Source organism: Oryzias melastigma, linkage group LG9 (genome assembly GCF_002922805.2).
Source record: "Oryzias melastigma strain HK-1 linkage group LG9, ASM292280v2, whole genome shotgun sequence".
NCBI classification, from domain to species: domain Eukaryota; kingdom Metazoa; phylum Chordata; class Actinopteri; order Beloniformes; family Adrianichthyidae; genus Oryzias; species Oryzias melastigma.
In genome coordinates this window covers 9,898,040-9,914,410 of record NC_050520.1, presented here as the reverse complement: position 1 = coordinate 9,914,410, position 16,371 = coordinate 9,898,040, and the positions used below count along the sequence as shown (strand labels likewise).

Below are 16,371 nucleotides of genomic sequence, written 5' to 3'. Positions count from 1 at the left end.
TTTGCTCAACTTGTTTGCAATATTTTTGTTTGTTTATTAAATGTGGCTATATTGTTTTTTAGGCCGTCAGGTTGGTCCAGAAAACACATGCCGAGAAAAGCTGGAAAAGACCATCATTCTCTACACTAAAGTTGTGAGTTCAGTCGCTCCATTTATTAGTAATGAGTGGTGTATTCTCCAGTAAGCTGCAACAATAAAGTGTTTGATGCTCTACTCAATTTTTTACAATCCATGACACTTTTCCTTGAACTTGTATGGATTTTCTTTTGACAACCAAAAATGATTTTTTGTTTTTAAACTTGACTTATCGAGCAGCTCAGTAGTAAACTGATAAGAGCAGATGCCTCTTGTGTTGGACAGACGCTACAGTTATAGAGGACTGTATAGATTTGGACACAAGAGGTGAATAATTATATAAACTTATTTTGTACTTGAGGATAAACATACATTTTGTTACATTTGAGTCACAAACAAGACTCTCACATTATATATATTTTTTTTTTTTTACCAGTTTTTATTATAAACATAAAAATATTTTTTTTATCAACCTAATGTAATCTCTAGATAGAAAACCCAGTAAAGCTGTGCTTCCTTCACAACATTCATCTAAAAAATCTACTGCTAATAAACTAACAATAGATCCATAACCTCTTAAAGCTTGAATTTATTCCCAGTTTTGACCAGTTTTGGAAAAAACAAAAAGTCACAAATGTTTTAATGTAGATGCTAAATTAACGTACATTCAAATTAACCATGATCTTGGTCTGGCCTTTTTGTGGTATTGTTCTATACTGCACAGCTGATCTCAATTCAATGATTACCAATTCTAGTTTTTACATGTATTTTTCCTAAATCACCTCTTTTTGTCTGTTTTTTTCTTTCCCTTTCATGCAGTTGTTAGACTTCCTAGAATATCACCCGTGTGCATTTATACCTCTCATCCAGCGCTCTCTTGAGTTCGCCGTTAGCTACGTCTTCACACCTGCTGGAGAGGGCGTGGCCTTTGAGCGCTTCATTGTTCAGTGCATGAACCTCATCAAGATGATTGTAAAGAACGAAGCCTACAAACCAGCCAAGAACATTGAAGGTAAGACGCGAGAATGTTGGCAGAGAGAGATTTTAACAATGCAGACTTAAAGGAGGGTACTTTAGGAGACTGATAAAAAAATGATGCGTAACAATGAATAACGGGGGGATTTAGGGGACAAAAGATACTGACAGCATTTTAAGAAACCATTTTGCTGAAAATGAGGAAGTTATGTAACGCTTTTCCATAAGTTATTTTTACTTCTCATTATTCCTACTGAATGTCTTCCTGCTATTCATTTTTGGTGTCTTTTATTTCTTTTGAAACATCAGTTTTTTCCCTAGAGACATCATCCTGAGTAGCAGCCATAGATGATTTAAATGTTTTTTTATCGTATGTAAACTTTGTTTTGCCATTTTGTACAGCAGATTAAAATAAAAAAAAATGTTTCTTAAAAATTACAATTGACATCAATTTCACAGAAATTTTACAAAACAGTTTTTAGTTTAAACTAAGGACTAAATAGAAAGTAAAGATGATGGAGACTAATAATGGCATGTGACAATTAGTGCTGTCATGCGATTAACTTTTTGTGTGATGAGTTAATCGTGATCTGTAATTAATTAATCTAATTAATTGATTTTATTCGTACATATTTTTTTAACCTAGTGATTGCTGTGAAAAGCCTCATTTTTAGGTATTTTCATTTAACTTTGTAACATTGTGGCACAGTAAAAGATCAAAATAACTAAAAAGTGCCTTTATTAAGGGAGATTTTGTTTTCAATTTCAAAAGAATTAAACAATTAAACTGCTTTAATTTGAAACATCAGAAAACAATGAGGACACTTCTGAGAAATCCCCAAAATGCTGACCACGAACTTCTTATTAATCATAATTCATATATTGAAACACTTCATTTCACAGTTGATCCCAACTACAAGATGAGTGATTTTATATTTTTCTTTAACTTGTTTGGTGAATTTGGTCATTTTGAAGATTGAGATGCAGCAGAAGGGAAAGAGAGAAAAAAACATTGAACGAAGGAGATAGGAAACGAGGACGTAACAGCAGGAGAATTTAACTATTTAGACTTTGGGTTTTGTTTTTTTTAAATAGGCTTTTGTTGCATCATCTAGACAAGATGTCTGAGATGATGCTTTGTTTATTTTCTCGTGACGACCACTTTGTTCAGATAGGAAAAATCAAGAATAAAGCGCAGTCGCTGTGCGCTGGAGCTGTTACCATGACAAAACACACGCACCATGTTTGAATGTCTGCTTTTCGTGAAAAACAGTTTAAGTCTAAAAATTATAACAGGACTGAAGTTCTAGTAATTGATTTATTTATTTTTTCTTAAATGACCATGTTATAAGCAGCATAATGCCCTTCCAGGTGTGCTTTTTCAGACATGAATGGACTTCACAGAAGCAAGAGATGTAATGTGATGTTTTCTGTATTATCTCCTTTACTCCTCTGTTATTCTGTCACTTTGTCCTTCAGACAGTAAACCAGAAAGTCTTGAGGCTCACAAGATCAAAACGGCATTCTTCACTCACCCCACACTGACAGAGATCGGGCGCCGCCTCGTCTCACATTATTTTCTTTTGACGGAGGAGGAGCTGGCCATGTGGGAAGAGGACCCTGAGAGCTTTGGTAACTTGTGCATGCCCTCATTCATACCCAGACCTAATCTAGATGTTTTATTGGGACTGGAGGAAAGATGCTTATGAAATGGAGTGTTGATGTGATTGACTGAAATGTCATTATACGAGATCATTTACTCCACTTTTAAATGGAAGCTTTTAGTGTAGTGGAACACCTGGACTGACCACAGAGCTACCTGGACATAATCCACGATATAATGCAGCGTTTCAGTTTTTCAGTATCAGGCGTTCTAATGGGATTGGAAGCTTAGTCGGACACGCTGAAATTGAGACCGTATTTACTCTAGATGACCTCAGCTGGGAAAAAATAATTGCGGTGTTTGTCTGATAGCAAAATCTTATAGAGGATGATACATTTTAGGTGACTATGCGGTAGAAAAAAATGTTCTTTTGTCGAGAAAGCACAACGTAAATAATTCATGTGCATGAGATTTTTCTGTGTTTAGACTGAAACACATTATTTTTAATAAGAGAACAATACACAAAACAAAAAGTGCAACAAGAAATATACAGCACTCAGTGCAGCTGAGTGTGGTTCCAGTTTTCTGTCTGCTAAAGAGTTGGGGTTTTTTTTGGGAAAAAGATTATGGATAAACTGGGAAAAAAAACCCAAGGCTAACAAACTAAGCTGTCACTTAATTTACTGTATGAAAATGCTCTAAGTGTTGCTGTGTGTGTGTGTAAACTACATTTTGCTTCAATCACTAAGCAACCAAACAGTTTGTTTAGTGGTGCTTTATCTTTACAATTTGTTCCGTAATAAGTGAACAAAATGAAGGGATTTTTCTCATAACTTGTTTTGCCATTTCTCCTTAACTCACTCTTTTTTTTTTTTGGTTTTTTAAAAAAGTTTTTCAGTAATCTTTCACTCATTCTGCTGAATTTTTATCTACTCTGACCTTTTATAACCTGAAATAACATGTACTGGAACTTTCTCATTGTTTCACTAGCTGTTGAAGAAACAGGAGGAGACTCCTGGAAATACAGTCTGCGGGTAAGTTTCTTTTAACCTTTTTTTTTTAAATCAAAGTTTGATCACTAAAATACATTATCTGCTAAATATACCCATTCATCCTTAATTCTTTAGAATTACGGTTTTGTCATGTTTCTTTTTTTTTTCCTTCACAAGGAGATTCACAGAATTATATCTATTTACTAAACATATAACAGTATTTACCTGAATGGTTTATATAAATGTTAGTGGTAGTGGAAAAAATTGATTTTTAAGATCCGTACAAGATTGTGAATTGGTTGAATTTTAAGTCATTGATAATCGAAAAATGTACGTGATTTAAAGTAAAAGTAACAAGCAGAACCAAATACAAATTGTTTTTTACTCTGACATTTTTGAAGAGCACACAATCTTTACTTACAGATCTCGTCATCCGACCGGCACTGACTTCTCTTAAAGCGACCGTTTGAAGCATTTTATGGCTTTCATAGAAGTCATGCAGTGTGTATGTTGTCAATTAAATATGTAGGGGACACAACAAATTTGCAAAATCACAATGTGTGGCTAGCTAGACACTATTTATTTGGTTTGACGCGAGTTAGAGCGTTTCATTAAAGCTGGTCTAATGATAAAAATACATTATCTTATTTAAGGTTGTTGAGTTCAGAGTAAATTTTTCCCTTTTGATGCTGTGAAAGATTTTTGATTATCAAATGAAATATTTTTCATGTCAAAATTTTTATGCTCAATAGAATTTTAAGTATACTGATCTTGTCTTTACTTAAAAATCCCTTTGGTGGAAAAAAGGAAGTCATTTTCATCTTGTAGTAAAGAGAATTATGCAGATATAGGTTCCATTGATAATTTTATCATAATGGAATCGTTTCATAATTTAATCAATTCTTCCTGAATTGTAATTGAATCACAAGGAGCCTCAAGATTCCCACCTCTAATAAATATATACTTTTTAAAATGTTAGCGATGTTTAGCTCACATTTAAGATGGTTGGAAGCCTTACAGCCAAAGGCATAACTTCCAGGCTTCCCTTTAAAGATTTCACTCTGACTCATCCTGAATTTCTGTCTCTGCTTTGTGTCTTTGAATTAATTAAAAGTTTATGATGGTGTATTTCTGACCTCTGTCAGCTTCTGATTCTTCTCCATTCTTCTCGTGACATTATTGAGCTGCCACCTTTGGTAGGACCTGAGAAGGTTAAAAAAAAGAGTGAGAGAACTGTAAAAATGTATAATTAAATGGCTTTCTATGTATCTCTTTTTGTGCTCAACACAAGCCGATTCATCCCAAATTGCCAGACTTTTTGCTAAAATTTAAAGAGAAAAGGCAGAGTTTCCCTGCAATGTTGGGTTTAGTCCAAAAAGTTAATGATGCTCACCTAAACTCCACGTATCTCAAAGTGTGGCATATGCCATACTTCTAGATTATTGCACCATTAAAAACATTAGTAATTAAAAGCTTTTTATTTGTAAGTTATTTCGACCAACTAATAAATATCATATAATGTCACTTAACCTCAGCTTTGATTGATATTCAGCCTCTTTTCGATCCAATTTACAAAGTTTTCTGCACAAAGTTATTGATGGTGGCTGAGTGACTAAGGGTGTGGAGCGGGTTCATCAGTTTTTTGGCACTTCCAGGCTTCTGAACCGAGATGACAAAGTGATTAAGTGCATCAATCCCCAAACGTTGTAGATGGAGATTGTTCATTAGATCAGTGGATCACAGTCAAGAGCAGAACAAGACTGAGGATCCAGGAAAGTTGAGGATAAAGGACAATGACACGTCTCTGCTCTGCCTGAGAGCTGCACTTTCTCACATTTCTAGACGTTGCTACTTGGTTCTACATAGAGTATAAGTATCATGAGTCTTTGCACTTATGTGGATTTTTCTCTAAATAAGCTTGTCTGTATTGAATGTGTATCCTCTTTGAAAGATAATCAATTGTTTCTCAAGTTTTAGCGTCTATGAACTACAAACAAGTCAGGCAAAATATCTGACTTAGTCACATTAGAAACCAGCTGTAATTATTCTTTTATAAAGAGGTCAGAGCAAAAGGCTGAAGGGCTTCACACTTTTTTCTATATTTTATTGGAATACAATAATTCACTTTCCCTGTGGAAAAGTGGGGAAAGTTTAACCTTTGATTTTGTGGTTCATTTTTTTGTTTCAGTTCAATATGTATTTGTGTTTTACAAAGCAACAACACAAAAGCTATAAATTTAGAAAAATCTTCTTTTTTTTAATTTTCTAAATATAATTAGGAAAAATCATTCACTTAGCTTATGATAAGCCTGGTGTAATGCGATAAAACAATAAATCCTAAATTCTTCTTGAATTTAGGCAATCAAGTGCTTGACACTGGCAGTAGGGATGCAGCACTTCACTGGTTTGGTTTTCAAGAATTCTTTTTTTTTTTTATTTTCATCAAATTTGTACGAATACCAATTCATCCAAAAAATGTTTTTTTTTTTTTTCAAATAATTAGTCAGACTTGTTAAAGTAGATTTTTCTTCTAACTTGTCCTCTTTTAGCATTCCAAGCACCTTTCAGCTCTCTTGATGTTTTCCTCAGCGCTGCTTTTGCTCTTTGGAGCTTGACAGTGTTTTTGGCATGTTGTCACACTCAGTGAGGCTCATCTTAGTGCCGTACATCATTTAGAGGACAGTTTATTATGACTTCCCATGTCAATAAAACGATCTGTCTTTGCTTTCATGAAGATCTTTTCTCTAAGAAGCTGATATTGACATGCTTATTTATTTTTTACAGTGTGCTGCTAATACTTAGTTCCTCCATTGAGTATTTGCAAGCTAACAAGTCCCATGCCTGATTTTTCCCCCTATACTTTTGTATTTACTAAAGATTTTTTTGTAGCCTCTAAAATCAATAAACTGATAAATGTTGGTAAAGTTTGTTTTCATCGAACAAAGCCACAACATTGTAGAATATCCCCTGACAGTGTCCCAATGACTTTTTCTTCTTATTGAACTTGGAAATCAGTTTTATTGAACCAATAAAACATTTGTTTTCCGGTGTTTCACTAAGCCGTCTTCATTTGATCATCCACCAGGGCTGAGAGCTCAATAAAACTACAGGTGTTTGCAGGAAATATGCAGACTTGTGCTAATGACTAATTAACTTCCTTTATGATTTATTTTTGTCTGTTCTTTTCTTGATTGCTTTAGCCGTGCACAGAGGTGTTGTTCCTGGATATCTTCCACAACTACAGCCAGACTCTAACACCAGTGCTGCTAGAAATGGTCGAGAATCTGCAGGGTAAGTAAAATATTAAATTAGTTTTAAGTCTAATCTTTTCTTTAACCTCCTGAAAAAAAAAAGAAAAACACTTTGCCACAACTCCATCAGAACTAAAACTTATAGACCCACTCTAATAAAAAATATGTTTTTCAAGTTGAATTTTTAACATGTTCCAGTGGGTTTTTCCTGATGGGTGGGCATATTTAAAGACATTTTATATAAAAAAAATGGCATTTAAACATTTTTTTTAATTGAAATCCTCACTTCCATTTGCTATGAAGATTTGCGATAATAAATTTGCTCATTGGAAACAACACATTTTTGAAAAAAAATACGTTTTTGTGCTCGGTGGAGGTGGTTTTTGGGGCATATCGATGAAATGGACATATTTTACAAAACTGCAATGGAAATGCTTTTTATTATATTAAATGCACTTCTTGGTAAGAATTAGCTGCCCTAAGCGCTGCAAAGTGGGTGTGCTGTGGCAGAAATTTGAATTTATGTTGTGGTGTTATCAAACAGAAAAAATGGTCCAACTGCGTAATTGTTACTTGTTATTCCTCGTTATTTTTTAATACTACTAAACATGCTTCTCACATGTTTCTGTGTTTCGGTCATACAGACTTTCAGTGGCTTGCGCCCGCCAATACTGTGACAAACCCACGGTTTTGTGAATCAACTTTAAACAATACTTGTTCACATCTATTGTTTTTAAATGACTTATCGCGTGAGTTTGTTTTATTTGCATAATTAGGATTCAATGGAAACAGTGTAATTGCGAAGTTGTGTTTTTTCGACATTTCTAGAATGTCAATAAAGTTTTGCACATATGTGTATTGGAAACACAGCTACTGTGAATGGGCATTAAGCATGACTCACTGCAGCTATCGGTAAAAGACTGCTCAATCATTTCTGATCAGGGCAGTGGACAGTTATTTACATGGAAATAGCAGAGTATTTGGAGTTTACAGGATGTCTTTTTTTAGCCATATAACGTCACTAAAAATAATATTAGGCCAGTGTTTGTTTTTCTGGCAAAATACTCCAAAATAAAATGCAAAAATGATTTAAATTTTTATTTGTCGTCCTACAAAACAAACTTTGAAAGTAACTTGATAATATTCCAATATTTCTCATATTTTACTATACAGCTATTGTTAAGTTGTAGGTAGAAAGGGCTATAAGGTAGTGAGAGAGCATGTAAACAGAGAGCTCTCAGCAACAGGGAGTGGGGTGGTAGGTTGCTGTGCAGGAATAGCCCCACCCAAAACTCACAGGCAAATTTCTAATAAACTACCTCTGCTCTACATCGACATCTATGTCCAAGACAACATTTTTTTTTGTCTGAAAACGGTTTAATCATAATTAAAAAACAAAACAAAAAACACTGTCATCACTTTTAGAATAGATTTAAAGAAGATCTGAATTGATCTCTAAAGATTTACTTAAACTAAATAAAAAAAGATGTGTTGAATAGTTTTTGTGACACATTCTGAAATCTTTTTGTATTGTTTATACCTTTTTGGCACACATATCTGCTTCTTAAAGGAATCTTCAGATTAATTAATTATTTTTTCAATGTGTACATAAAAGTGCCACAAAAACATAATTAAATTTACAACACTTTGACAAATATTCAATCAAATCATAACACCTTCTGGGGTGGGAGGTGAAAGGAAAAGTGACTAAACATGACAAACAAAAAGGTTTTTTGAAAAACAAAATATTTAAATATCTTGGTGACTTATAATGCGCTTTCATTAGAACTCTTCTGACCTTAATATAGATGAAATTCTTATCTTTAGTCATGAGAAAACCCCATCATTGATCAGGTTTCATCTTTCAGTTATCTGATCGATTCTTATGTTGCCATGAGCTGTTTTGAAGGATGGTTTTCCTTCTGTTAATTGGCCACGCTCATTAAATTTTTATTGCTTTCCTGAAATAAAGTTTTACTACCTGTGTAAAAATAATAAAGTACACATTGATGGCTTAAGTATCAAATGAACATTTACTGTGGATTTACTGTGAAGTATCTTACACCTGTTGACATAAACGACAAAGCATTAATTATGCCTTTAATTGGGACTGCGCAAACATTACCATATCATGTCCTCTACTCGGTGACTCATCACCAATTATCACTTTAACCTACGTTTCCGCCGTGATGGATTGCAACACTGTGTGTTAAATTCCCTTCTTGGCGGGGTTGCATAATCCTTTCCTTTGTTTCGAATGACAGCTCTTTCGTTAGGGTCGTGTTTCCCTTCAATCAGAAAGTGAAGCAGCTCATTAAGGACCGTAACCATGCTGTTAACCACAGACTCATTTGCATATTTAAACTCTTGCAGGTATATTAACAATTGTTTGAAAATGTAAATTACTAAGTGCTTTTGATCCTTAAATTGAGCAAGCATATATTTCCGTTTTTGTGTAAAAAGGACCAATTTTAAGATTTATTGAAGGTAGACTGTTGAACTTATATTTTTTTTTTTCTGTTTCTTAGTTTGGGCAATAGTGGCTAACATTTGTGGACAACAGCCTCTTAAGCTGCTTTTTTTCTTGAGTGAAAACTGGTTCTGCTGGAGAATCGGGGGGTAAAAAGCCTGATTGAGTAATTATGTTGTTGAGGGAAGAGATCTATTGATTTGTGAAGTCTGGGTACAGAACATGCATTATTACAAAGGGAGAGAACAGGCTGATAAAAGGACTTAGGCATGATTGACGCACCAAGGCCAAGGCCTCTTTAAGTTTGAGCGGAGTTCTGATGTGGTCACTGGGTCCATTATTCTCCTCACAACTGCTGGGATTATTAGTAGAAAGTCTCTGGCTCTTATTGTGAAAGCCTGTATTATGTCTTAAAAGTCACATCTACTGTTTTTTTTTGTCTTCAAAGGCCCAACCAATGTTGAAGACCATGTTCAGCTGCTTATGAAGGATGCAGGTCAGTGAAAGGTTGACTTTTTCCTGTCCAGAAAGTCTGACCAGCCTCATGGACATCCATTCATCAGATTTGGCTTTTGTTTCAAATTAAATGCCTGTGTCAGCCTTCCTTTTTATGTCTCCTTTTCTTATATACCACTTAAGTGCTTATTAGTCTCCGTTTAACCAGAGTTGTCACTTCAGGTATTTTATTAGGAAGCACACCCAAATTATTGCGTGCCATGAGAGGCAACGATTGCCGGATGCCTGTGGAGATCACATGCAGTGTACTGACAACGGTTGTTAAGAGCGGAAAAGATAATGAATCTGCTGTCATAAAGCTGTTTCAGGATACAAAAATAACAATAACTTTTTGTAAACGTTATCAGCTTCAACAGCACTTTTAGCAAATTTGAACAGCTGGAGACATTTTTAGATGTTCTTCTCTTAATTGATAAACTGAAGTTACAACTATATATATATATATATATATATTTTTTTTTTTCCTTTTTTAAACAAGAACTGAATTATTTAGAAAAAATGACAATGTCAATTTGGTGTTTGATTTGTTTTGCTTTATTCCTTTTTTTTCATGTTTTTAATATTTTCTTTTAATCCATTTTTTACTTTTACTTTTTGCCACTAAGACTCATCTAATCAAAGGACCTAAACCATGTTTTTCTTAAGTCTTTTAGAGTAAACTATATCTGTATATGTGATCATATATTACCTTTGAAGACATTATTTAGACATTATTATTTATTTTTGTGAACTCTTTTTCTACTTGTAAGTAATTCGACTCGATCTCTGAGGCTCCACCTTTTGTTCCGTCTGGTTGCCGCCCATTTCAACCTAGATTCCTCACCAGAATGTTCTTTGGCGTTTGCCACCACACAAAGTTTAAAGACTAAATCCAATGAGAATTCCTTGGTAATCACTACACTGGATCACAACTGTGCACTCATTAGCCGGGGGAAACTCTCGAAGCTAGCTGATCACGGCTAGCTTTGTGGAGAAAGTGTATGTTACCCCAGGGGTGGTGCTGGCTGCACAGGCTCTTCCTGAAAGGGACTGTTCTCACTTTGTGACATCAGCTCGCGAGAACAAGCTCATTTTTATAGATTGGGAGGGACTGGTGCTCAGAGCGCAGATTTTTTAGACGATTACTCAGAAATGTGTGAATGGATAAAATAGACGCTTTGGGGTTGATTATAGCAAGGAACAAACATTATATTACACTTTAAAGCTCAAAAAGTTGATATTTCATAGTATAAACCCTTTAAAGGCTGTTAATGTTCTTGAAAGAGCTGATGTAGTTTTTTTTTTTTTTTTTTTGTGAAAGCACATGAATCCATGTTGGGTTTTTGATGTTTCTTTTCGTCCGCAGTATACAACGCCGTGGGACTCGCTGCATACGAGCTGTTTGACAGTGTGGACTTTGATCAGTGGTTCAAGAATCAGCTTCTTGGAGAGCTGCAAGTCAGCCATCACAGGTACTGTCCATGACGTTCTATTTTTACGTATTAAGCAGCCAGTTTGTTCCTATTGCTTCAGTTGCTTTTCAGTCTTCCATTACTATATCATTCTTATTTTTATTTTAGCTTATCAGAACAAATACAAAATCCATAAAACCTTCCATCCTCTAAACCCACTTAATCCGTTGGGGTAACATGGTTGCTGGAGCCTGTCCCACATTTTGTCGGACAGTTGGCCAATCTGTCGCAGGGGCACACAACCACACAGACTTAAATTCACAACTACCAACAGTTTAAAGTAATCAATCAATCTATGAAGCATGTTTTTAGACTGTGGGAGGAAACCAGAGTGCCCTGAGAAAACTCATACACGCAAACTCCAAACAAAAAGGGATTCAAACCAGCGACTTCTCGCTCTGAGGCGAGAGTGCTAACCACTACACCCCCGTGCACCCCGGCAAAAATACATTTTATAATTTTTCTTTCATCCTCATCCTTATACTCAAGACTGTGGTCATAAAGCACCACTCCAGCTCTATTTCAGGCAAATAAGAACAAAATGCATTAAAAAGAACTGGAGTCAGCTCAGTTTATGAACCAGTAAAATGGCAGACGAATTATTTTAGTACATGTTGGATAAAAGAGAGAGCGGCCAAAGGCAAGGTGGTTTGATTGGGATGAAGAACAAAGGAGTAGCTTTTACATTCAGGGCCTACGGCAACAAAAACAAAAAAGCCTGCAGCACTCAGAGGGTCAGCTGCTCAGGTTAGTGCTTACGTCAGGGTGCAGACAGGCTGATGTCACTGCTGCCCTGGATCTACACAGTGCATGTGTGAGTGAACCCTCCACTCTCACTTGGATCTTTTATTTGGTGATTCTCTGAGCTTGTCTCTATATTTTGAAATCTTCTTATTTAACCAAATGTGACTCATGAGTAAACAGAGGAAGAGATGTCATCTTGGAATATATTAGCATGAATCACATATTTGAAGAAAAACATCCAGTATAATTTTATGACCCATTTCTTTTACTTTTTAGTGCTGCAAACTACAAATAATTCTCTTATTTTGTTGGCCCATAAGTATGCTAGTTTATTGAATAAAAAACAAATTCATTTTGTTTTAGAAAGGTTATTCTTTTACAATCATTTGATAAGAAATATAAATAAATGTGTTGTAAGAGTTAGAAAACTATTGTCCACTAAATATACAGATGCATTCTGGGAATAAACAAAAAGCTTCATAAAATCAGTAGCAGTATCATTTACTTTTATAGATGCAATAAAAACAGTTTATTAAAAATGCTCTATTTCCCCCCAAACTGTTAAATGAATAATTTTATGAGACCCAAAAGGTTCTCTTGGATATTAGTCAGGTATAGATGCATAGCTATACTTGATAAAATCACAGGTTTTTCCTGTGCTGTTAAATGAAGTTGGTTTCATCAAACATTAAATTAACTTAACGTCCTTTGATGTAGATTCTGTAGATTCAGCATAAATTTGAGAGATGTGGGATTTTTTATGTTTCATGTGTGGGTTTGTTTTTCTTTTTCTGCAACAGTTTTTTTTGTCTATATCCTGAATATTAATTGTTTCTTCTCACCTGCATTGACCTTGTGTTGACTTTTAACTCTATTTCCATGCGGTCTTTCTTTATATATTGTATCAAATTTGATGTATTAGTATCAAATATAATGAAATGATAAAATAATTTGATTTTATCATGTTTTATTATTATTTTTAGGCAAAAAACATTTTCAGTATCTGTTTCTTTTTTCTCTTTAGCATAGATGTAAGCGATTGTCTTTTTTTCTGTAGATCTATTGGAAGATCTGTTAATTTATTGGTTTTAGAAAGATAAATGCCTGCTTTTATATAAAGCCGGAAACAGCAAATGCATATCAGAAGAAGCCATAAAGCAGAATTAGTTTCCTATTCTGACATGATGGGCTGCACGGTGGCGCAGTGGTTAGCGCTCTCGCCTCACAGCGAGAAGGCCCCAGGTTCGAATCCCGGCTGGGACCTTTCTGTGTGGAGTTTGCATGTTCTCCCCGTGCATGCGTGGGTTCTCACCGGGGACTCCGGCTTCCTCCCACCGTCCAAAAACATGCTTCATAGGTTAATTGGTGACTCTAAATTGCCCCTAGGTGTGAATGTGAGAGTGAATGGGTGTGTGATTGAGGCCCTGCGACAGACTGGCGACCTGTCCAGGGTGTACCCCGCCTTCGCCCTTCAGTAGCCGGGATAGGCTCCGGCACCCCCGCGACCCCGAAAGGGACAAAGCGGTCAAGAAGATGGATGGATGGATGGATTCTGACATGATCATCAGGTGAAAAAAAGACATGGTTTCGTCTTTAAGAAATAAATCTCTGTCTTATTGACCTGCCTTTAAAACATTTGTTGCTGTTAACAGGATATTCTCAGCTGCTCCACTGTCTACTTTTTTTGCCCTTTGGGTATTTTCAGTTTAATGCCTCTAGAACTTTGATCTTAATTGTTTTTCACACATTAAGACAAAAGTGTTGAAATTAGTATCCTGAGTTATTATGTGTTAACACGTCTGTTTACATGGATTAGTAGTGTCGTTATAATAGCTAAACTCAGGCCTCACATGTAAAGAATTGTAGTTTATCTTGCAGAGCTCACGGAGTGATATTTCCAGTGATGTCTCCTTGGGGAAGGGCATCCTTGGTGCTATTGATTTTTATTTTCCCTTTAACCTCATCATTTTTTCTGTTTTTTTTGGCCATTTATATCCTTTTGTTTTTGATCCATAGATTTTCCTGGTCCTGACTTATCTTATTTAGCAATTTATGACTAACGGTTACTTTTATTTTCATTGATCTGTTTCTGCTGCTGTGTTGATTAGTTTTTCATGTTTTATTTGTAGTATTGTGAAACTCAACAATAGTTAGATGGCAGCAGTACTGGAGTCATTCATTATATTGGGATCTTATCTTGTTTATAATTCCGTTTTTTTCTAGTTTCAGTGAAAAAAGGACAAATAGTACGAGTTGTGGGTGGCGGTTGTTGTTGGGCATTTTGGCCAGCCAGACCTCTACTGCAAGTCTGACACATTGTAATGGACCTGTGAGTTTACAGATGGGGCACAGGAAGGCACTGCATGACTTCCTTCTAAGGTGAAGAGGAGAGGTTGCATATTGGACTGTGACATGAGGTGAAAAGCAATTCCATTTACATCCACACATACTTACTCAGTGTTAGTTGGTTTCCTGCTGTGAGCTTCCAAACCAGCCTTATTTAAAATGTTTTTTTGTTTTTAACCGACCAGTGTTTTATTTTTTTGCTAGCCATCTTCTCTTTTGAAATTTCTTGTATTGTATTTAATTGAGAAAGAAAAAAATAGTTTTTTAGTTCCACTCGTGGGACAATCTTAGACATATTTCTTGGGGACCATTATGCAGACTTCATAAAGTTTAATCCAATTATTCTACATACCAGAAGGATGTTAATGAGCTTGCTTTCATAAATATTGCCATCCACAAAAAAACAGTATTAAACTTTAAGCTGCAGTTCCAAAATGTCAGTTGACTCAAAGTAATTGTTAATCAACTTAATTAGTTATTCACAATCTGTAGATAGACTTCAGTCAGGCCTGTTGTGTTAACCAACATCTCAAAACGTCAGGAGCAAACCTTCCTCAAGGACTACAGTGAGTACTACTACTACCATGACCAAAAACAGTATTAAAGCTGTATCTATGAGATATCTACTGGGTATTCACATGGCTCTTGGGTATTTATTTATGTGGCACTTACATTGCTGCTTATGCGCTGCTTATAGTAGTGCCTTCAGAGTTTTTATGAGGTATTTACGTGGTTAGTTAATGTATGTTGGTATTTATGTGCTACTTTTGCGGTTCGTTATTACATACTTCTTGGTACTTAACAAATAAATACCCAGTAAGTACCATACTGTAGGAAGCATTGTCTAAAGCTCATTAGTATTGTTTTAGAAAATATGGACACTCTCAAAAATATAAAAAAAAAAAACTTATTTTTGTTGTTGTGCGGCCATAAACAAGCCTTGTAAAAAAAGACTGCTTTATCTCTGCCAGAATATGTTTTACCATCTGGTTCTCCAGTACTTCCAAAGAATTCCATCACTTCAGCGAAGAATGCCTTTGTGAACAAAGGTGCATTTATGTTACTATCGAACCACCAAAATGGCTCAATGGTGCAGCTGTGTCTGCAGCTCACCACTGCAGGGGTCAAATTCAAAGAACTATTTCACTACACTCTGTTGATGTGGGACAATAATGGGACTTTAACTTTTTACTTAACTTAAAAAAAAAACGGTGCCTCCGCACTTCAATGGACCCTTTTTACGATAGATTCCTCTCACTCTTGATAGGTTATTACCGCTGTCATTTTGACCAATAGTTTTATAATAAAATATGGAAATACTGCAGGTGTTGTGCTTCTCGTCTACGCTAGGTTGATGCTATCCACAGTTTAATCTCCAGGAAAGCACTCTGAAAAAATGTTATCTTAAAGGAAATGATACAACTAGTCTATTATTGGCAGTGTTATGCTAGTTACTTTAAACTGCATTACATGACAAATTATTTGCTTTAAAAAAATCCCTTTTTAACAATAATACTATCTTAGAATCTTAATGCTTCTATATCATTCTTAAGTTGCTGTCTTTGTAATTCCTGTGGGAGTAGAACATCAGAGCTGAAGTTACAAATGTACTGTAGAACATCTTACATTTATGAGAGCAGAAAGGGTTTAACACTGTTTACTTGATAAAATAGCTTATCAGTAACAGTCAGTTTAATTCATGAAACTTCAAATTTAGGCTCTCTACTTTAAAAAAGGAAAAACCAGAAAGCAAAAAACAAACCTGTGTGCCCCAGAACGACTAAAACAAATACTGCTTAATAATAGCAGGTTAAAATGACTGCACCTGCACCTGCACCTTGAGGTCCCCCATAGGAAATGCATTACCTTCGGCCCTCGCCAAATCAGGCCAGAGCTGTTACCACCTTTATTTGTACAGAAGGTATGTATGTAGATAAATGTAGCTTAA

The 16,371-nt window shown here is 35.3% G+C and overlaps 1 protein-coding gene across 2 annotated transcripts in view; it reads left to right on the top strand.

Annotated features, from left to right (window-relative positions):
* ipo11 (importin 11) overlaps window positions 1-16,371 on the top strand; it is a 131,547-nt gene that overhangs the window by 38,089 nt on the left and 77,087 nt on the right. For both annotated transcript variants that reach the window (XM_036213474.1, XM_024275212.2), the window contains 7 exons: window positions 63-133; window positions 895-1,087; window positions 2,530-2,682; window positions 3,644-3,687; window positions 6,846-6,936; window positions 9,815-9,862; window positions 11,228-11,333. In XM_036213474.1, the coding sequence (XP_036069367.1) occupies window positions 63-133; window positions 895-1,087; window positions 2,530-2,682; window positions 3,644-3,687; window positions 6,846-6,936; window positions 9,815-9,862; window positions 11,228-11,333 (706 nt within the window). The remainder of the gene's footprint in view (window positions 1-62; window positions 134-894; window positions 1,088-2,529; window positions 2,683-3,643; window positions 3,688-6,845; window positions 6,937-9,814; window positions 9,863-11,227; window positions 11,334-16,371) is intronic.